Raw genomic sequence first — 24,632 nt, 5'->3', positions numbered from 1 at the left:
GTTTATTGTTTTGTTTTTCTTTCTTTGTCACTTTACATCTTCTCTCTAATGCTATTTGACAAAAATATATGATATTACGAGTTTTATTTTTATCTCCAGATTTTTTATACACTGACAATTTTTTTTAAATGTATTATTAATTTTTGTTTGTCTTTAATCTTTATTACTTATAATATTTATCTTGGTTTAAAAAAACATTTGGTCCAAGTCTTATATGCAAATCGAATTCAGATACATTTGCGTTGCAATACTGTGCCCAAAATATGACGTTAAATCTACTATATCTTTATGTTAAAACTCACATTCTCATCAGAAGTTTAAAATTACATGGAAAAATATGAGCTTCTATTAATATTCATAGAATTCTATGAATAAATATTCTATTTACACCCAATCTGTACATTTGACATTTGCCAGAATAATGAATATTCTTATCCTCTTTAGCAATATTCATAATCTAAAAATTACTTTCCGTAGAATAACATAAAAATTATTAAGATTACATTGCATATTACTTTCTTTATTGCGTTTCATGGTTTTCGATAGAAAAAAATTGATTATTTCCCACTTCTTATACTTTAATTTATTTCACAATTCGTAGCTTCACTTATTATATAATTTGAAAATTGAAAATTTCTGAATCAATATTTCGATGGTATAACTTTTACGAAATCAGTTTTAAATTTAATTAATATGCCAGATGGTAATTAATAATTAAAAATTTATTAAAATTATCTATTGCAACTGGGAAATAATAGCTGCAAAAATTTCTTAGCATATAAAGAAGTATTTACAATTGAGTACAATATCTCATCCTTACAAGCACTTAATATGCGAAACTAAATACAAGCATTAAAAAATATCTAAAATTGATTGTTTCTGGAAAAAAAATGCTTAATAAAATGAAACTGATTGAATTATTTATCTCAATTTATGTTCGATATATATATGATTCCAAATATAAATATATAACAATTCTATTAATTTATACTTGTAACTTCATGATTTGTAATTGTGAATAAATATTTATCAAACCTACAATCCATGGTATAGCCATTAGTCTACAGGATTTTATTTCCATTTATAAGCTTCACATGACTGTTCCATAAATCAACAATGAGTGTTTGGAAATCTTTTTTTTAATGCTTTTTGATAAAAAGTTGTAGAAAGACTGATATATAATAATTAGATTTGAACTGGAAACTTAGAAAAATACCAAGCTGACTGCTGTATGAATAGTTTTATCGTTAAAAATACTATCAAAATATTTTTGCATTGTAAAGAATATATTGATGAAAAGGGACTTTTATTTTTATTGCAGAATTGTCATAATATGATTTATGTCCTTGGGATAATGTTTATTTCATAATACAGCCATTTACACATTTTAATTTTTTATTCCGAATTTCAAAAAAAAAAAAAAAAAATTAAAAATGCTTTATTAATTTTCTTGTATTATATGCACCTATTCAAAACAAATGTATTTTTTATTATAAAAAATATGAAAAGTCATGCCTTTTAGGGTTAATATCTAAATTCTATTTCTTCCAAAAGATCAAGAAATTCAATTATAAATGACCAAAGTATATATACTATAATTAATTAATTTTAGATTTAACAATCTGTTTCAATAATTGGCACAAACTGGGAAGAAAGTGACAACTGTTTGTCCCAGCAGCAAAGTCCTTGATATAGAGAAAAAAAAAAGCCAGATAAATATTCGTTTTGTGTTACCTTTCAAGCATAACTTCTCCATATAATAAGTCCCCAACGTCGGCATCAATAACGGTTCTTGTCTCTTTTTGGAGTCGGCCAAGATATTCGTAGTGAGACGGCATTCTGTCTCGTTACGGTTTCTTAGAAAGATGAAAGAGTGACAGTTGGCGTCTTCCAAACATGTCCGAGTGCACTCCACCAGAGACGATCCAGGAATATTTTTATAAGACGAAGGAGAGGGAAGAGCGTTGGTGGACAATATGAAGGATTCCATCCCTCCTCGACTGCATTTGGCTGAAAAAGTAATATTTTTAAAAATCTGTTTGGCATCAAAATTTTAGGTTTATTTGTATAGGTACAATAATTTTGGAGACAATATGAAAGAGTCCATCCTATCTCGACTGCATTTGGCTGAAAAAATAATATTTTTTTTTATCTGTTTGGCATTAAAATGTTAGGTTTATTTGTGCAGGTACAATAATTTTGGAGACAATATGAAAGTTTACATCCCAACTCGACTGCATTTGGTTGAAAAAAATTGATAATTCTTTATCTGTTTGGCATAAAAAGTTTAAGTTTAACTGTGTAAGTACAATAGTTTTAGAGACAATATGAAAGATCCGATACCACTTGGACTGCATTTGGCATCAAAATGTTAGGTTTATTTGTGGAGATACGATAATTTTGGTGACAATATGAAAGATTCCATCCCACCTCGATTGCATTTGACTGAAAAAATAACACTTTTTTTTATCTGTTTAGCATGAAAACCTTATACTTATTTATGTAGGTAATTAATATCCCTTTCCAATTCAATAGAAATTTTTTAATATTAAATTAAAAATTTCATTGAATAAAGGAATCCGACAAGGTTGAAAACAAGAATTTGAATGGAATCTCCCCCTTTTTTTTTAATGCATTTTTTGAAGTTTCGAAAAATAGATATGTTTCTGTTTTCAGTGACATCTTTATTTTGCCTCTATGTCAATTAGAAGTCAAGCTACAGCAAGCTATTAATATGTAATCACAAATTGACTCGTATCCGACCCGCCCGAAGACACAGGGATAAAACTAAATAACCGGACCACCACAACAGCAACACTGGCGGGAACTGTAGTTGAACCTAAGGGCGAATCACCGGGAACGTTACATCCCTTCCCTCGGGAAGTACGCCCCATCATCGATGGGAGGTAGCCAAGCCCCCACCCCCTTTTTTCTGCATCCACCAGGGACACAAGAACCAAAAACCAAAGAGGAGGCTTCTCATTCTCAATTTTTTAGATGTCCCCCTTGGGAGATTGTTGATATGTAAGTAAAATTAATTAATAAGCATTTAAAAACTTTAAATACATTTTCTAAAGAACGATTTTTTTCATAATTCTACTGTGCAGGTATTGTCAGAACTCAAAAAAATAATCAAAACATCGTAATGAATTTATAATAAGTGCATATTATGCTAATGCTAATGATAAAACAATAGTTGGTATATACGATAAAAGAGATGAATTCAACTTTAAAATAACAAAATTATGTAACTACCATTCCAATCTAAACTCTAAAATTTTCAAAAATCTAATTTTCTCACAAGTTAACAGGATCAAAAGGGTTTGCAATAATAAAAAAATCCTATATTGAAGCCTCAAACAACCTCATTAAAAATTTAATTAAAAATGAATTTCCTAGAAATTACTGTAATGTCAATTTTTTAATTAAACAAGGTATGGTTTGGGATTAATCATTTGGCTTAAATAAAAATAGAAATTTCCTTGCATATTGGATCACTCAATAGATGGCGCTGGGAGCCTACAATTTTTTTACCTAATTTAGCGTTAGCATTTTTACCGTTAGCGTTTTTGGAGGGCGGGAATCACAATCGATAGCTTAAAAATTCCTTGACTGCTGATGGTATGTTCTGGCCTTTTCGTTTTTTTCCTTTAGTGCTATTTTGTTTTTATTGTTATTTTTGTTATTGTATTTTGATTTTGTAGTGGTTATTTTCTTCTAATTTGTTGTTTTTGTATTTTCCTTTCTATTAAAATGGTATATCTCTTGGGCCTAATTTCAGGGGATTTTCGGGTCACGAGGAATCATTATTAGACTAATGTCTGCATTTCCTCACAGAAAAAATTCCTTTCTTTGAATCCCTGCCTGAGGGTGACCCTTGAAAAAGTCTTCAGGCCGGATTCTTTTTTATATTTTTTTTATATATATATATTTGGTTCAATTTTTATTTGTTTTTTTTATTTCCCTATTAACTTGATTTTAATACTTTTGTATATATATATATATATCATCATCATCATCATCAATAGTGACCGACTCCTATGCCCATCGTTTCGAGAGTACTGCAAAATACAACAAGGGCAGCGCACCCAGCTTAACTTCTAGAGCGACTTCGCTAATTTTATCCGTAAATTAATTTGATTATTTTACAAACATAGCTAACTAACTAGAATATTCTAAGTTTATTGCAAATATAATAAACTTAGAGTATTCTATACTATTATATTTATATAATAAACTAGAGCACTATAGTTTATATATTACAATTTCCCTTTGTTATGATAAGATGTATTTCATCAAAATTAGTTTAGTATGACTAAAATTATATTATTAATGATCGTGAATTTGCGCTGGTCTCTGAAGACGGTTTGTGATTAATGCTATTACGCTTAATTAGCTAAAAATAAAAGCATCCACAACAAATAAAAACTAAACAATGAAAACGTATCGTGCATAAAATTTAGTGAACGCAATTTTTATCGAATTTATTCCCTAAATAAGAATTGACTTGATGCTATTAATTTCATATTATTAATTATCATTATCTTGGCACGTTAAGTCTTTATAAAAGATGCTCCCTTTCACTACCGAACATTTCTTACTTTTATATAATATTTATTAGAAAAACTTTTTCAATAATAGAGCTATAAATTATAGTAAAGACATATAAAACTTACCACCATTTATATAGTATGCATTAGTAACCCCTATGAAACGTATTTTATTATAATATTAACTATATTATGACTTCCTAATATTTTTATAAAAGTATTCCCATTTATTTCGATTAAAAAATTACTTCTGATTTATATTTATGAAAATAAATTCATTCATATTTTGTTTGATTAAATGTGAATCTAGAACATCTTTAAAAAAACATAAGAATTAAAATATTAGCATCTTAATATTTTTTCTGTATGCGAAAATAATTTGTTGTTTTTCAAATTTTAAAATATAATCTCATAATTTGTTCTTTGAATACAAAAATAACATGCTAGGAAACTCCAGTCATTTTATAGAATTTTTTTTATATTTTAGGATTTAGATTTTTATCTTTAAGGATTTAGAATTTTATTAATATAGCAAGCCGGTATTACAATATTTATTCAGGTTATTTAAAAGTGGAATAAATAAAATGAAATAAAGAAAATGCTTTTGAATCTTACCTGAAACGTAGTGAATGATTTCTAAGCATAAGAGGAGAACAAAGAATATATTCATGATTCAGATGGTTGCCTATAAAGAAAAAAATATTTAATAAATAACATTATTAAACACAGTTCCTGAGGTGGATGACAAAAAAATGTCATTAAAATAATAAAAATAGTAAAAAAATAATAAAAATAATTTAAAAAAAATTTCAAATTTATATTCAGTTTTTACAAATTTATATTTTTTTCCTCACTTTTAGTAATTAATGTAAATTCCGTTCTTGTGGAATGCATTTTTATAAGTAATGCGTATAAAAATTTCTTCTAAATTTAGGGACAATATATATATATAAATTCAGGATTGGATAAATTAAGGTATATATATAATAAATACAGATATTCCTGATAATTAAATACAGATATTCCTGAATTCTCTCAGATTATTTTAACCGTAACTTGTAATTAATCACTTACTAATGATTATCTTTAACTCAAAACATTTGAAATTCTGCTTTTCTTTTTATTATTCACTTATAAAATCTGATATCTTAACACTAAAATGAATTGTAATAATTTTTCAGCACATAGAATGGTTCTGAATTCATCCCTAAATGTATAAGAGCATGAGTGACTACTGATTATTGATAAAAACCTAATATTGAGAGTATTTTTCGACATCAAATATTTGATTTCATTTCATTCTTGGAAAAAATCTTCTATACATATCTTCAATTTAATTTGATATTTCAGAAGAAATGGTTATTTTGCTCTCCGCTATATACATAGGGTGTATGAAAAAATATTATTATAAATTAATGAAAAAAATTATTTACAATATTTATCATTCAAATTTTGATGGTCTTTTTCGAAATGCTCCCAAATACATATAATACATTTATTCCAATTTTATTCCAGTCTTCAGACGCATGCTGAGAACTTTTTTTGACAGGTCCATTAAATACCCCTTAAATTATCTTTGGAGGTGAAAATGATTTATCCTGGAATTGTATCTTCAAGAAGGAGCATATAGGAAAAGATAAATCGCATGGTGCTAAATCAGATCTATAAGGAGGATGAGGAACACATGTTACGTTGGTTTTCGAAATATAATAATGAGCAATCTCGGAATCATCCACGCACAAACATATACCATATATAGTTTTTTCTGTGTGAAACATGTGAACGTCATCCAATAAAATTTCGAATATATTTTATGTTTCTTTTAATGTGATTCGCAGCTTACTCACTATTATAGTAAAAGCATTACTATGAAACAATACACTGCACTTAATTATTTAACTTATCATTTATATATCGAACATCATTATTCGGAAATTATTGTTATTGTTTAGTTAATTTCTATTTTATATTAAATATACTTAAAAGAAAGAACGAATGTGATTCTCTATAGTGCTACTAATGACAGTATTTTACATAAAGAAATAAATTTATCAGAATTAAATAACACAGCTATCTGCAACCCATCACAAATTGATCTTTCATCAAAATATATTATAACAAACATTTAATCAAATGCACATCATTCACTATGAGCATAAATTCAAAGTGCTTCCAGTCAACATTTGAACCAACAAAACTATTGAATGAATCCATATTGATTGAAAGAGAATAAATCCTGATACACAAGTACACATTGTTTTCTAATTCCAACGGCAATAAGGTTAAACTCAATATTTGTCTTTATCGTTACAACAAAACATTTAATTAAATACACATCATTCACTGTCAGAACAAATTCAAAGTGCTTCCACTCAAAATCTTGACCAACAAAACTACTGAATAAATTTGTATTGATTGAACGAAAATAGATCCTGATACAAAAGTGCACTTTCTTTTCTATTTCCACCAACAATAAGGTTAAACTCAATAATCGTCTTTATCGTTACAACAAAACATTTAACCAAATGCACATCATTCACTGTGAGCACAAATTCAAAGGGGTTCCAGTCATCTTCTGAGCCAACAAAACTATTGAATAAATTTATATTTATTGAAAGAAAACATATACACAAGTATACATTCTTTTCTATTTCCAACAGCAATAACGTTAAACTTACATATTCATCTTTATATTTACAACAATTCCTACTTTTCGTCATCAAATCAAAACAACTATCTCTTTATAATAGAAAACTAAAATATCACATTTCCATTTCCTTCTATTTTCCTTTTGAAGGAGACGATATATATAAGACTAAATAATTGTAAGAGTAAAGTGAATACTTAAGAAATGAATGCAAAATATGAATGAATCTTGATATGGTTATTGACAGCACAATATATAATCAAACGATTTCTCATTATTAAACAAAATAACTACCTATGCCCCTTAATAACACTGATCTTCCAACTAAAGATAGTTAATGAAATGCACATAAATTAATTCGACACAAACAGAAACTGAAATTGCGTTTAATCAGCACCTCAGTAAACATGATTATTAGATGAAATTTCCATTCATTAAAAGAAAACAAAAAGCTGACACCTAAATACTCATTCTTTATCTAATCCAACAACAACGAGATTAAACTCACATAATTATCTCTACCGTTGCAACAATTCTTGCATCCGGTCTCAAAGGTGTCTCGTTTTACTCATTAAGTCGAAATCATTCCCAACTTATAATACAAAGCGAAAACGTGACATTTCCATCTCCTTCTGCCTCTCTTTTGAAGGAGGTGATTTACATTGGCGTGAAAACGTAGAAGGAGATGTAAAGAGAAAAGATATGTCTCTCCCAGTGTCTCGCATTCAAAGTGCTCCAATCCAATCTTGGCTTCACCGCCCATGGCAACCACCTAGGAGGGAAGGTGTCAAGAGAGCTGAGCTGTTGCTTGTTCCCCCCTACAAAATTGAAGTATTCAATTCGGGAGCTTTTATTTGAAAGGGATCTGACACATTTTGGATGTCTAAAAGATTGTTGTCTTGTTATTTCGGGAAAAGGGTAATATTTTCCTTTGATGGCAGCCGCTTATGGAACATGCACTTCTGGTAGGTATAAATATGTTTCTGGAATAGGATTGCTCGTTTTGTTGGGACGTATATGGTAAATAAATAACTTTTACTGCAAAGATTTTAGAGATAAATTTATTAAAACAATTTTAAGTAATTAAATATTTTCGACATATTCTAAAATATTTGAATAATAAGTTTGAGGAATTTATTTTAAATTTCCTTAACAAGCAAATAGTTTAGTTTAATTATATAACAAGAATACTTCTTGAACCAACACAACGATTAGGATTACAAGATCTTGTAATTTTAACCATGATCAGACAAATAGGTAAACACACCTCAATCCGAATTTTCATTCAACCTCAATACATGGATGTTTAACTCTGATAATTTGATTAAATTTGCAAAAAGTCCCTACACTTATAGAATATCTGTAACGAACAGGATTTCAAACCTTAAACCATCCGTTCAAGTGGCTCTTTACAAACTACTGTAAATAAGAATCAAGTTTTTAAACATTCTCATTTTATGAGTAGTAGAAAAATACATTATGTATATCAATTTTTATAATTAAAATACATTTAATATACCAGAAAAATTATTTATTCTGCATTGCATTAAAAACATGACAGGTTATTTTTACTGTACGAAACATAATCAAAGTATCCATGTATTCATGCCTAGGGTGCTCTCTAAAAGAAAGACTTACGTTACGTTATTGCTGCGACATATACACGATATAAGGAGTTATTCAGAATATCAAATACCACTGCGGGAATGGCAGCGGTGGCCTGGTGGTAAGGTCCCGGCTTCGGAACCGGAGGGTTTCAGGTTCGTGACCCGATTCCACCAAAGAACCGTCGTGTAAGGTGGTCTGTTGCACGTTAAATCCGTCATGACCAAACGTCCTCCCGCTGGTATGGTGTGGTGTGGAGAGGGGGTGCCAGCTCAGGTGTCGTCCTCGTCACCTGACCACGGTTCAAAATTATGTGGTCCGTCCCAAAATAGCCCTAGTGTTGCTTTAAAAAGGGACGTTAATTTAACTAAACCAAACCATTGCGGGAATATCACAAAATATTTTTTGTTAATAGGGTACATGTGATTCCTTTCTGTCATAAAACATATACGGAGTAGTTTCGCTCATATTTATAGCACGAATTTCAACCTTCTGGACCACTCGCGAAAATACTGAAAGTAATAATTGTTAGTTTTGAAAGAATCATTATTGTTGAAGTTGTTTATAATGGCACTTGCCATGGACAAGCTCGCTGAAGAAGTGAGTGATTTTAAGCCAAGGGAGCGTCTCTTATTTTAGTAGTGCCAACTAGGGTCAAGAGTACGTCTTAGCTACTCACGCATCACATTCGCTTGCACAACCCCTTTTTACAGGGGGGCACATTCACACATCTCACAGATAGAACAGAAAGAACAACCATGTCCGAACCGGGACTCGAACCCAGGACGCCCAGGTCACGGGGAAGACGCGCTACCCCTATGCCAGGACGCCGGCCTGAAAGAATCATAGAATTGTTTAACATAAGAAAAGTCATAGGCCTGAAAATACCTAAAAGCTTCGCTTCTGTGCTAAGAAACAGGAATCTTATTTTTATCCTGTTAAAGTAAATGGAAAGGAAACATATGTGGACATTTTGTCTACAAAAATTCTTTTGTAGTAGTTTGTAGGTAATATTCAAAGCTTCATTTTCAAAATAATGTGAAAATATATGCTATGCTATTTGCTATTTAAACCATACAACCCCTTTAAGAATGCTAGAATTGTAAACACGGCAGAGTTTTATGTTTATTGAATAAGTCTATCCACTTTTGGAGTTTCTGTAGTTTTTCTGATAGTGCATTATTTAGAACATAGTTCGAACAGTTGTCATTAGATAAAAGGCAATCTTTTGTAGTAATCAGAACGATTTAAAAAAATTTCAGATTTTATTTAATATTAGATTATGCTGAATAATTTTAGATCTTTTATTTCACAGCTGTTATTTTATTTTACTCTTTTGCTGATATTTTTTTTTTTTTTTTTTTTTTGAAATTGGCTACGGAATAAATATATTATTCTTTTTTCATTTCTCTTCCTTAATTTTTAAATCAATTTAACTAAGATAACAAAGCTCGATTTTTTTTTCTTATGTCATATGGAAATAACCAAATTCTGCATTATTATCAGGATAAATCTTATACTATCTCATTATTTTTGGATTGAAAATTGAATTATATCTTTAAAATTCAATTATAATATTTTTAAAAAAATCTAATTTTTTCAGAGAAAAATGTATATTAACGTCATTTAATTTTAATTTGAATTGTAAGTTTTATTTTCTACAATTAACCTTACAAAATACAAAATGGTTCAATTTTTGAAAGAAAATAACTTATCGCATTAAATTCGCTAATGTTTACGAAATAAGTTTGAAATAAAATCGACAAATAAATAAAAGAACAATGTTAAATCAAATTTGCAATTATCATTTACGCTATTAACAAATCTTCATTTTTTAATAATAAAAGTTACTAATTACCAGAAAATATATTATAACTCTACAAATTATCTATCTATCTCAAATAATGAGTGTCTTTATACGTAGCTGGAATTCTCCAAGTACAAAAACATGCAGATCAAGGAAAATGAAGTTCTATTGATCGAGAATCTTTTCAAACTTACCATGGGAATTCAGAGAACATTATTAAATATCTCATTTATTTTGCTATTTTTCCGAAAGAAATGAATCTTGAGTTTTGAAAAGAGCTCACGATAGTCGCTGGGACGTGATAGTAACGATTAAAAGTACCATGTAGTGTTTAATTTAGTCCTCTGGAATTTTTTTGTATCACTTTTGCATCATTCGTTTGCATTTAATGAAGGTTTCACGAAAACCAATCTGTCACTGTCAGGTTGCCATGGCGACCAAGAATGGTAGCTGGAAAGATATGCTACTTCTCTTTTGTATCTTTGCACTTTGCTTTAGATTTTGGTGATAAGATTTAAGATGGAAGTAGAGAGTTCTAAATAGGTTTTAAACATTGGAATAATTTTAATGTCTAGAAATAATAACCCTTTTATTTAGTATTTGTGTTTTAATGTTTATTGTTTCATATAAAAAGATGATTGAATCATTTATATTTCATGTAATTTTCGCATATTTTACGCAGACATATTTTTAAAATAAATTTCGATTCTTTTTCATCGCATGTTATAGGTATTGAATTCATCAACGTTGTTATTGTCTAACGATTGAGGTTTGTTTTAAGGAATTTCATCCAGATATAAAATGTATAAATGAAGCTATTAGGATTTGCATGTGTTTAATTAATCTTGTGAATATATCACTAATAACAGTTGGGTATGGACATATGATATGTAAAATGAACAGAGTATGCATATGTGATTATTTTGATCTGATCTATGGTATAAAAAATATTCGTACTTAGTTTATTTATATTTAAATTTTAATGATAAGTCCTGAAATAGTTATTTTCAAATAATTGTTCTACTTTTTATTATTTGATTATTTTGATATAATATGCAACGCATATGAAATGCGTCACTCTATTTAATTATACTTAAATTTTAATATTAAGTTATGAAAAGAACCATTTCTGCACCAGCCCTAATTTTTTGTTATTATTTTTTTTAATTTATCTGTGATTCCAATAAACGTTGATGTAATATATAACATTGTGATTAATTAAACAATTTCATAAAAAGAATTTTGCTTGAAATCTATGTTTTGAAACAATTCAAAAGTAATAAAAATGTCATAAAACGTAAATGAGAAAATGTGAAAAAATCTATTTCGATACAATTCCATATTAAATCCCAATAATTATTCAATATTAAGAACATATTATGTTTGTTTCTTTAATTTTTCATGATCGCAATAAATATAACAATCAACATAAATAATTACTGGAGAAAATACAGAAATGATGTTTAAAAGATTAATTTTTCGATTTACCTTTCCATATGTTAACATTAATTAACAATTTGATTACTCTTTGAAAAAAGATTTTCTATTACACATAAAAATATAATGAATTAAGCATTTTATTAACTAGTTAAGGAATCATTTAAAATACTTATTAAAAAGACAAAAATTTTATGTAAAAAAATCCGTTACGAGATACACATTAAAATAAATCCAAAAATCTATAAACTGTACACCGAAATACTATTTCTACTAAAACTACCACAATTAGGCATAACTTCTTTTACGAGAAAATACCAGCACAATAAATTGTTGCACTTTCTCAAAACATGCAACATTATCTCCTCCTTTTTTCCCCTATCCAGGCCACTTACTTCTTATAAGGACTCACGCATTTTAAGAGATCCGTGGAGATCCAGAAAATAAAACAAAACAAAAAAATCTAGGACAAAACAAATCTAATAAGAGCGGTCAAAAAAGAACTTGGAACTAGGCTGGAGTAAAGTTGAAACGCACCATTTTGGCATTATCAGAACTGGAAGTATCATTTTTCTTTATTTACATTGCCCCTTACCTACAGTAAAAGCTTTTAGAAAGTTTGAGTCTCCAACATTAGTGAATCACTTCTTTGGAGTACGGTGTATTGTGCACGAGATGTTCCATACTTGCTTTTATTTTTCAGATTTTTTTCTCCTTTAACAGAGAGGAAAACAATGATTTTTCTTTCTCTTTTTACTTTGATCAAATTTTTGTTGTTATCTTTGTAAGAATGGACAATGTAATGTGTTTTTAACTATATCGTGTTTGTTATGTTACATTTCAGAGCATCAAGACGCATAGATTATTCTTTTATACATAGATAAAATTACTTTTTTTTGCATAAAAAGAAATTCAGTATTTGTGTTGATACTAATTACTGTAATTTAATGAGAGTGGGAAATTTTTTCCTGATATTTTTTGACAGATAAATAAAAATAGAAAAAACAATTCTAAAAAATTTAAAAATACATTTTTTAAAAATGTTGCATGACTTTAAGCAATACTATTGATAAAAAAAATCACAGGAATCATTTCAATGAGTAATTTTTTTTTCTCAAAGAAGACAATAAAAAATGGTGGTAATAAATGTAATTAAAAGTTTTTAAGCAAAATTTAATAAATGAAAGCAAAAGTTTAATTCATTTTATTTAATTTTCAATTCATTAATACTGATATATATTGTATCTGAAACTCACTATTAGATGGCGCCATGGGAATGCAATAGAAATGTAATTAAATTAATGATTGCTTGATAGTTAAGAGTCTGGAAAAATTAAGACTGGTATATTCGGAAATTTAAAAAAAAAAAAATTACAAAATTCCATCTTTACATATATGAAAATAGTAAAGTTAAATAAAAGAGCTTTAAATTCTTTCTACCAAGATTCTTATTATTTGCTGCAAACATTCAATAATTTATATAGAAAATAGAAAACCAAAATCCATCAGAATCAAAATTTAAAATCAGAAACTACCCCGAACACATAAAATGTTGCAATCTTGTAGCCTTTTATTGTGTTTGTTAATTCTCTACATTTAATTATTAGATAAAAAATTATTTTCAAGCAACTTAATTTCGATTATCCTAGACGTTTTTTAAAAGAGCAGGCCCTTATTTCTAAGAATATACCGCTATCTATTTTTATAAAGAACTCATCATTTATCACATTTATAAAATAAAAATTTAAATTTATTGGAAATGTTCTAAAAGTCGAGTTATGTTTCAAAAAAATGAGATAGATTTAAAAAGAGAAGAATGTATTTGCATTTTTGATTCTCACTTCGTCGATAAGGATGTTTATTAAATTTGGTATTCGCATAAATTTTCTTGTAGAAATTTCGATTCATCAAGTAAACACAGAAAACCCCATTCGCGAGATAAAATGGAAATTAAGTTTCCCTATCTATGAATATTTTTTCTTTCATTTCTCTCATATTATGTCTAAACCGACACCGATTCAAATGAGAATATGATTCCAGACTTTTTTTTTTGCTGGTGATTTTAGGATGCAAACTTTCACCGTTCTTTGATATTTAAAACATGAAACCTGTATCTCCATATATTTCCATCAGAAATTCCCTTGTCAGTAAAGAGAAAAAAGATCCGCTGAAAATATTAAATTTCATATAAACTTTCCAGTTTACTAACAGCAAACGTCTACAATACAAAGAAAGAAAAAAATTGTATCTATGAGAGTTTGCATTTTGAATAATTAAGTTCTCTTTAAATTTTCAGCCATAATGGAATGTCTTCTACTCTGATATAATTTAGTTAAATTTCAAAAATATTAAATTCGAACTGCTACTTCATACAATTAAGTAGTAGTAATCCTTTTAATTTATGTTTAAAGGTAAATTTCTCATTAAATCTTTCTGAAAATGACACTTAAGAATTCAACTTTCTCTTTTAATGTATATAAATTATATTGACATTTAATTTTGTTTCATTTGTTGTAAATTTTGTAATTTATGCAATTCTAAAAGTTTGGAGATTTTGAAGTTATCATGAATTTGAACAGAGAGTGGAGCAACTCAGGTATACTTAATAAATCAGAAAATCATAGGATAGAATCTTGTTGTATGTTTATGAAAATAAATAGTGCCCCAAAAATATGTAATTATTTTGAAATAATTTTGATCTTTATATTTTAATCATATCGATTGTAATAGGTATTTTAATTTCCTAATTTTACTATAAGTGTTTGTGTTCATTTACTTGCAATTTTTATTCATTTCGCATTCATTCATTTTATTTAGGCTAGATTTATTGAGAAAAGTTACAGGGCCCATTGTGGCGAACATAGAAATTTATAATAAATAACTAAAAAATAAAGACGATCCATTGCAACTTTCAATTAGAAAAATGTTCGTTATATCATGATAAAAACAAAGGAAAAAGTTTTATTTATCTGTAAAATTGGAGGAGATATTTGAGATTGAAATTATCCATGGCTTGAAAAGGGTTTATGAAAAAAAAATATCCTTAAATATCCCGAGTGCATTGCTTAAAATTTTTTTAAAAAATATATTTATTTACTTTCTTTATTGCTGAAATTTCACGTTGCTATTGCTTATATCGGAAAAGCTGCATGATAATACCTGATCATACATTTTTTAATTTTAGATTAACCCTTTTTAAATGTGTGGGAAATTCATGATTTTAATCGCAAAAAACTCCATCAATTATCTGTCGCAACTTTTCAACAATTTATTTGTGGTCGATTAGTATGTCGCAACCTACAATTTAGGAATTCTAATTTTAAATTAATTTTCATAATAATAATTTCAAAGACAGTTTAATTCTAATAATTTGATTATATAAAAAATTAACATTTAAAAATATTTCACATTTTATTTAAAATATTCCAAAGAGTATTTAAAAATATTTCATTATTTTAAAATATTTTTTGAAATATTTAAAATATTACTTTTCGAACAAAGCATCAATTCGTCAAAAATTTCCGGAAAAACGACATACATTGGTATCAAACCCAACTCTATAAAAAGATTCGCAATTGCTTCTCGATTTTCAAAAAGTGGATCATGTAAAAATCGTCTGCCGCATCAGTATTCGGAGCTTTATATTCAAAGCGATACTAAAACGATCGATTTATTTTATTTTATTTTACCTTATTTTCTTCAACCCAGCTCACTTTGTGAAAGTACTCCTTTAAACCCCTAGGCTAAGATGTCTCTGACACCTTTTTTTTTATTATTTATATATATATATTTTGAAAGCAAAAGCGATATTAGAAACAAAATAGCATTTCGTGCGTCGAAAAAAATAACGAAAGGATTCTAGAATAAATAACATACGAAAAAAATTTCCTATTCTCACAAAACAGGCGTCAGTTTCACACGATATTTTTGATCGCTTTTAGATTTTTCTGAAGATGTTATTTTTACTACCCGGCCGCGGGTGATTCCGTTCACTGTGAGGAAGAAGAACAGGGGGAGGAGAAAATGCATGCGACGCAGGATTAATACATCTCAACTCTACCCGTCAGTGGCAGTCTTTCGGTTTCATTCCAATCGGGAATTGTTTTGACACTGGTTCGAGGGCTTTGTTGAGAATAATCTAACGATACAAGCGGAGAGAATCGAGAAAGGTATATACTCAATTTTAAACGAATAACTCGAAGCGGTCGGAAATCAAGAAAATGTGTTATTTTGCCGGAAACAAGAATTTTCTTCTTCTCATTAAATACTAGATATCAGTTTCGATGCAGATATTAATTGCTTTTCTTGTCATACGCATGGTCGACGTATATAAGATCTGAAGATTATGAGATATAGTTTTATTTTCGGATATAAATGAGGGAAATTTACCGTGTTATTTCGATAACTCATATTTATTAAAACTAGCGTCATGAGGCAACTAGTTTGCTAGGCCAAGATATTGGCTTTTTAGACTGTTAAATGATTAATATGGATTGCCCTTTTGTTTTTAATGCGATGGAACATTCGCACTTAGGACTTAGCTGAGGTCTTCGAGAATTTGTCAGTTCTCCTTATTTCGCTAGAAATAGATTAAGAGAATGTAAAATTTCTTAAATTGTATCACGCGATAAAATGAATGAATAGAAAGCAAAAAGTAGTTAATTTACTGATTTTTCCTTTCAAAAAATGGATTTTATCTCCTCGAAATAATTGGAAGTGAATTTCAGAACATAGCTCCACGATAAGTGACGAAAGAACATTTAAAATTTTAAAAACAAATGAAGGCCATTTCCCTTGTAATAAATCAATATATATATATATATATATATATATATATATATATATATATATATATATATATATATATATATATCTGTTTACCTTTTAAATAAATCGAAACATTACTTTTAAATGATATATTGTTTATTCGGTATTAAAGAAGAGGTGAATCAAAAATGAATACACTAAAACCATAACATACACCGTTGATTTAATTTAAGATATAAAATTTAGAATCGTTAAATTTATAAAAAAATGTATATAACTAGACATGAAAAGGTGAAATATAGAACATTAGAGGTGGAAAGATAAAATTAAGAAAATTAGAGGCGAAAAAGTGAAATTTAGAAAATTTGGGGTTTAAAGATAAATTATAGGGAAATGTAGAAATTTAGAGGTGAAAAGGTGAAATATGGAAATTTAGAGGTGAAAAGGTAAAATATAGTGAAATGTAGAAAATTAGAAGTGAAAAAGAGAAATATATCTCACAAAAAAAAAAGTGGCACTTAAAGTTAGGGGCATAATATATAGTATATCTGATAGTATCTCAGGCTTTTTTGAAATTACCATACTAAATGTTACTAATTAATTTCATAAGGTGATAAGCGTTTCAATTTGCTGAATGTTTTTAGAAATTAAAAAAAATGGTTCACCTCTCGTCCGAATAAAATATAATATAAGAATAAAAATTGAATTTATATATTATGAATTAAACAATTATATAAGAGTTTTGCTGCGTGTTTTTAATGACTTAAAATTTTATTTTATGACAGTGCAACAAATTTTTTATGAAAACCTGTTATTCTAAGAGGACAATAAATTAATATTCTTTTTTTCTTTACTTAAATGAAAGCTTCCACAAATTTGTTTCAGTTGCGTAAAATAATTTGATAATTAATTGATCATTTTTTTAAGTAACATCAGTTAAAAATGAAATGTTTTTTGTTTATACCTCATATATTATTAAATTTAAATAATTTAATAAATCTATTCTTTGTATAGGCTTTACGAGTATTAATTTTAATAGGAAAAAAATATAACATATTAATAGATTCTGAAATTAATAAGTATTATTAATTTATAGCCAATACTAATTGAATTAAAATACACAAATCACAATGAAAATGCATAGAAATTTAATGTTTCTTGAACTGATAAAATAAGTCAATTAATTAATTCTGAAATATTAATTATGCTATAAAAATATTTGAAGATAATTCAATTATATCTTTCTTAAAAAAGAAAAATAGCGCCTCCTTATAAGCTTAAATAAACACATTAATAAAATGCAACGCAAGAGGCGAAAGAATTTTCCTAACAACAATGCTTAGACAAAAACTTTAAAACGCAATTCACTCAAATATCGGAATAAATTTAGATGGATTCTTTAATCTCAAGCATAAAAGTACAAGACATAATCATGACAAAAGAAATAAGAAAAATCCGTTTCAAAGACCATGGTAAAAATAAAAGTGTAAGACATTGACAGCTTAATAGCGAGAGAGAGAGACAAAAAATTCTTGCAAGGAACAGATGTTCCCTTTCTCACCATGTTCAAGACGACATTAAACGAGTTTCATCTGTAAATAATTAAAATATTTCTTTCTTACATATTTTTTTTTCTTCCCCGATTTTCTAAGACCGTCTTTTAAGGAATTAAAACAGAAGTTGTTCAATAGCTGTAGTGTTTATGGAAGCTTTGATTGGAATAAAATTTGGCACACCATTTTAATAAACATTTCATAAAATAAAAGTGATTTTCTTATTATTATTTTATCGTTTGATTTTCTTGAATTTACAGAATTTGTACATAAATATGTAAATTTACATCTAAACAGGATTATGTTTAACAATGAAATTCAAATTTTCCATCTAAAATGGATGAATTCCTTCTAAATGCTACATAAAAATTTAATTTTCGCATCTCTTTTGAAAACATTTAAATTTGTTGCATCCATAAAACGCAAATGTACATGTACAAAGAGTGAACATTTAACACTGATTTATAAATATTCGCAAATAATAATTTTTTATTTTATTTTTACCTGTTTATTTATTTATTTTTTCTTAATTTATTTTATTCCTTTATCCGCTAGAGGGCGTGAGCTTTTGCTCACTTCTGGTTAATATAGCTCAGAATGAATCTACTTTTCAGCCCTATTCACCAGAAGTGGCACTGTTTTTATACGCATACTTATTTGATACAATTGGTTATAAATTGTTCTTTCGTACATAATTAAAGTTAAAAAGTAATTGAGAAATATTATTATTAAAGTTGCTTAAGAAATCGAATTTCGTATAACTATTCTTCTACAATCGATCGTTTATTTTAATGCTTTCAACATGTTTAAATGAATTCATTACTTTATATCATGAGCTTACATTTGAGGCTTCAATTAAACTTATAACATTCTTATATTAACCATCGATGAGTGCATATTTGATTATTGCATGAATCCATCCTTGATGATTTACAAACAAGTATATTTTTGCAATTGTCGATGAATGCATACTTGATAATTGCATGAATCCCCACTTGTCGATTTACAAACAAGTATATTTTTTCAACTGTCGATTAATGCATACTTGATAATTGCATGAATTTATCGTCTATTTACAAACAGGTATATTTTTTTCAGCTGTCGATGAGTAAATGATAATTGCATGAGTTAATTCTTGTCGATTTACAAATAGGTATATTTTGCAAAATTTGCTAAACGAACAAAAGAATAAAATTAATGACCCGTTTTTGCTTTATCAAAGAAAAGTCTGTGATATATTTCAAACGCAAAGATACATTTATCATTTTTAGATATGAAGAAATCTAAATAAGTCTCTACAAAATCAATAATTTCCTTACATTTATACTGTCTCAGCTGGCATGGAATTGAATTTTATTTCCTGAAAAATACAATATTGCAATAATATATGCAATGTAGTCTTGTGTAACTTATTAGAAATATTTTCAATATACTATACAATAGCTGCATAGTAATATTTCAAATTCCATAGGAATAAAAAATGCTTTATTTCCTTTGTATTTCTCTGACTCGTAATATTTGATTATAAAAATATCTTGGAAGCAAAATAAGTTGAAATAACAGGGGTAAATGGCTGGGCATATAGGCAATTTTATTTTTTCTCTTTTTATTACTTGTAAAAAATATTAACAGTAGAAGTGATCAATCATGCATACCGGTGAAACACCATTTTTTAAAGTTTAATTAAAAATAGAAGAAATTAGAATAGAAGTTTATTATAAAAAATTATAGATGCATAAAAGTCATAAAAAATGGCCGTAGAATGTTATAAAAATGGGGCTAAATTATACAAACTGCAGGCATTTGGAAAGATAATTTTCACAAAATTTTCCTTTTTAAAATAAAAATCCTTCCTGCTTTCAGTAGAAATTTTGTAATTCTATTTAAGCATACGTTACATAAAAAGAAAAAAAAATAATAATAAAAATTTCAAACATTATCAGCAATATTTTTGAAAAATTCTCATCTCGCCAATAAATGCTTTCGAATTCGCAGACAGAAGGAAAAAAAACTCTTATTTCAAATATACGGTTCTATGATTTCAAACGGTATTATAATGGTCGATTTTAAACAAAAACCGGTGAAAATTAATTATGAAATTTTGTTTCAATTTTTAAGTTTGAATTCATTTACCGATAAACCATTATACATGCAGACAGTATTATTGAATGTTTTTGAAAATCAGTCTTCAGAAAATAACCTTTTCTTTCAAATTTAAGGTTGTTGTTTGTTTTTTTCACTTTTTCTGGACATTATAATAGACGTTAAAATAATAATTTTTTTAAAATATTTTTTTTCTATTCACTAAATTGGACATATATAAAAGTAATTTAGACATTTTCCTACGACCTTGCTTGTTTTCAACAAAACTGATTCTTTTAGAAAACAACGCTGATATTGATTTAACTTTTTTATCAGAATTTTTATGACTATATCATTACTTTTTTTAATTCGAACAAAACTTTTGCAGAACTTTAAGAAAAAAGAAAAATAGTTATCTAAAATTGCTCATTATTAAAATTTTACTACTGATTTAATTAAGTTATCATAATGCTCAACAACTCTCTTTAGAAGTATTTTTAATGCCTACAACTTTTTTTCTCTAAACGCTTTCTTCGATTTTAATAATTCTTTATTTAAACTTTTTTAAAAAATAATGTCTCACTCTCTCCTCCCCTCTTATCTAGTAACATATGCGGGTTCGAACTTAAAGACCAGCTTTGGATAGGTAATTTAAAATTTAAGCAAACAAAATTAATATTTTTGCACATTTTCATAACAATTCGAATAATTGTAGGTAAATCAAGATGACGAACAGGTATCATTTTTACTCTATCACGGAATCTGGATTCTTGGAATTACATAAAATGTAAGAAGATCTTTCTTTTTTCTCCTTCCTTTTTCAAATTCCTAAAGACTAACTTTAGGTACGCAATTCAAAATTTAAGCAAACAAAATTGCCATTGTATATTTTATCCACATTTTTGTAACAATGGATAAAATGATCGATCAGATGAACTGTAGGTAATTCATTTTGAATAACAGGTGCAACCATTTGTCTCTATTTTGGATCCTGGATTTTTGTAATTAGTTAAATTTACAAGGATCACTTTATTTCACTCTCCTATGGGCTATAAATATATAAATGTAGAGAATGGAATGAAATTATTTCCAAAAGTTAGATAAAAATAAAATAGTATTATCTCCTGCTATTTTTTTATACATTGACTGAGGTGATACTAGTATTTGTCATATCGGTGGGCCGAATTTCCCATCCCCCCTCGAAAAACGCTGCCACCAGTGATATGAGATGGGCCTTAAAGTTTCTTTGTGGTTCCTTGTTAGTCGTTAGAAAGAACATAGAAGAGGAATGTCTAACTATTAAATTTTCAAAATCACAATTTTGGCATGCTGGTCTGCCAGCTTGTTGCCTGAGATTCCGATATCCTCTATTGTTTTCAACTTCATCAGTTTGTTGAACGAAACAAACAGTCCTACAGTCTTGGTTACTTGTCCTCCTTCATGGAAAATGCAGTTTAGAGCCTAGTGATTGCCATGTCTTTCCTAAGTTGCAGAACTGGCAAGAATATCAAAAGTATAATTCCATTGAGAATGCAGTTCGGAGCCAAACGATTGTCATTTGCTCCAAAGCTGCAGAACTGGGAATACCAAAATAGTAATTCTATTTAGAATGTAGTTTAGAGCCAAGTGATTGTCCCTAAGTTTCAGAATTGGCTAGAATATTAAAATAGAAATTCCATTTAGAATTCAGTTTAGAGCTAAGTGATTGTCATCTCTTCCCTAAATTGCAGAACTGGATAGAATATTCAAAGAATAATTCTATTGAAAAGGCAATTAAGAGCCAAGTGATCGCCATCTGTTCCTAAATTGCAGAGCTGGCTAAGCCAAAATAGTAATTCTAATGGGAATGCAATTCAGAGCCAAGTGATTGTTATCTCTTTTCTAAGTTGCAGAACTTGATTGAATATCAAAATAATATCTCACTTCAATGGCAGTAGCAATCTCACTTCATTGGCAGTAGCAATTTTTAATGCAGGGAATAGAAAACCTGATATACCGATATGAAAGATGAATGAATTTTCGTTGTAATATGTCGAAAAGTAACTATGCGTATATATAATATTTGGTAATACATTCTTTTTCTATGCTTGTCTTTTCTTTATCCTTCTTCGAAACTTCAATAAAACCATTCCTGTTAAGCATTAAACGAAGAGACACTTCTTATGCAAAGTGAATGCTGTCAGATGATAACTTTTTTTTTTTTATATATCTGCATTTATAAATATATTGGCTATTTGAACCACATACATAATCTAACATCCTTTGGGAAGTAAAGAGCATAAAAATTTTGAAACCTTTTAGAGAACATAATGTATTGTGTTCGAGGAGAATAATAGTAATAAAAATTATGCAAGGTAAGAATGCTATGAAAGAAAACTCCTGATCCTGTTTGGATGCTTAACCAGTCTACAAGGTCAGGATGATTCATACTATAAAAAAAACAAGGCATACTTGCTGCTTCTAAATCAATACCACAATTATAATTGAAAATAGGGAAAAAATACACAGAGACCTTTTTAAAAACGTATGGATGTCATCGAAAGTAAATCTCAACACATATTTCATAAAAGAATATATGCAAAATAAAGCTTTAACGGAAAAGAAAGCAGATTTTATATTACAGGGTACAATTGTAGAACTACTGACCTAGAACAGAATTCTAAGCTTCAAGTCGGTATGACAAACGCTTTCAGCCTGAAAAAACTCGATCGAGAAATAGAATTCATACAAATAATAACCATAAACCATTTGAAAAAAAGAGTTATGGGTTTTCTTTTTAAAGGCATGAATCGTAAAAACCGAAGAACTTAAAGGAAATTGTTCATCTGGTTCTGCAAAGGAAGATTCAAACATGTCATTACAACGTCCGTTGCTCGCTACAGACGACTTTTTATCTATTCTCATATTTTTTCCAGTCTCTTTCGGTTTATTGTTGTTTATTTTGAAAAGCGAAATGTACTTGCAGAATAAAGTCAAGAAGCGTATCGTTCGTTACTTTTTTTATGAGGTATTTATTATAATTTTTTTTCGGTTTCTCATTTGTTATTTGGCTTTTCTTCGCTGCTTTATGGTGGAACATTAAACTTGTGCGATTTCCGTAATAATACGATGCCGTTCGCAATAAGTTACAGACCAATTTCAAGGTCAGGTATGTAATTCTGGGAGCATTGTGACAGGACACAGCAGTGTTTCAGCTGTGGCGGTTTTTTGCAGTCACAGACTGCAAGTTTTATTATTTTCTGGAACTCCTGGTGCACCGTCCTGTAATTGGTTCCTTTTAACTGTAGACGCGAGAGTCGTATATATTCGACGTGACACTTGAATGGTAGAGCGGCGTGTAAGGTATTATTCTATGTCTCCACAATAATGGGCGCGGAACTCTTAATAAAAATTACGGTATTATAATCGAAACAGATGTGACTGGACAGAAATTTCTCGGAATGTTTAAAAAATAACGTATTATTATGTGAGGGAACGCTTTACAATGACGAATTTTATATTAAATGTCTTGCTTATGTGTTATAAATCTTAATATAATCAAAAAATTAAATGTTGGTTTTTAAATAAAAATATAAATCTTTTTATAATTTTGATTATATAAATCTTTATATAATCAAAAAAATTAAATGTTGGTTTTTATAAATTTATAAATGCCATTTTTGATAAATATATCATTAAAATAATAAAAGTAGTAAATCAAAATTTATGTAATCGTTTTAAAATTTTTCTAACTGAACAATAAACACAAGCATAAAATATCTTCTTTATTGTTACTTGAATGTAATAACGCGTATCAGACGATTTCGAATATGGACAGTATCGTTTGCTTAAATGAGAAAATTTATCTTTTCTAAATAAGAAAAATGTGTTGTTTTTTTTTCTCGGTCGTCTGTGTAAGAGGGATAAATGCTTTTTTACTCTAACCGATTAGAATGGAAGCCAATTTTGAATACCTATATATTCATTAAATCGATTACAAATAATATATAAGGATAAGAGATAATACTATATTACGATGAAAGATAAGAGATAAGGAAAATAAAAGTTAAAGGATTATTTTCAGCGATTAAAGTATTTTGTGAAGTAACAAAAGAATATAAATGCATACAATGATGTTTTAATCCAAGAATGTTGTTTCTCTTAAAATGTCTAAAATCAGGATGGTCATTTTTGAATTTCGTAAT

At 28.1% G+C, this 24,632-nt stretch overlaps 1 protein-coding gene across 2 annotated transcripts in view; it reads right to left on the bottom strand.

The window, feature by feature from the left end:
* LOC129962605 (uncharacterized) overlaps positions 1-24,632 on the bottom strand; it is a 294,801-nt gene that overhangs the window by 204,941 nt on the left and 65,228 nt on the right. The window contains exons 1-3 of one of the 2 annotated variants that reach the window (XM_056076553.1): positions 9,482-9,499; positions 5,166-5,235; positions 1,735-2,010 (exon numbers count right to left, since the gene is read on the bottom strand). In XM_056076553.1, coding sequence (XP_055932528.1) covers positions 1,735-2,010; positions 5,166-5,220 — 331 coding nt within the window. In that variant the 5' untranslated portion in view covers positions 5,221-5,235; positions 9,482-9,499. Of the gene's footprint in view, positions 1-1,734; positions 2,011-5,165; positions 5,236-9,481; positions 9,500-24,632 lie in introns of those variants that run through there. The other variant, XM_056076468.1, reaches the window with a different exon arrangement.

Source organism: Argiope bruennichi, chromosome 1, assembly GCF_947563725.1.
Source record: "Argiope bruennichi chromosome 1, qqArgBrue1.1, whole genome shotgun sequence".
Classification (NCBI taxonomy): Eukaryota; Metazoa; Arthropoda; class Arachnida; order Araneae; family Araneidae; genus Argiope; species Argiope bruennichi.
This window is presented reverse-complemented; position numbering and strand designations above follow the sequence as displayed.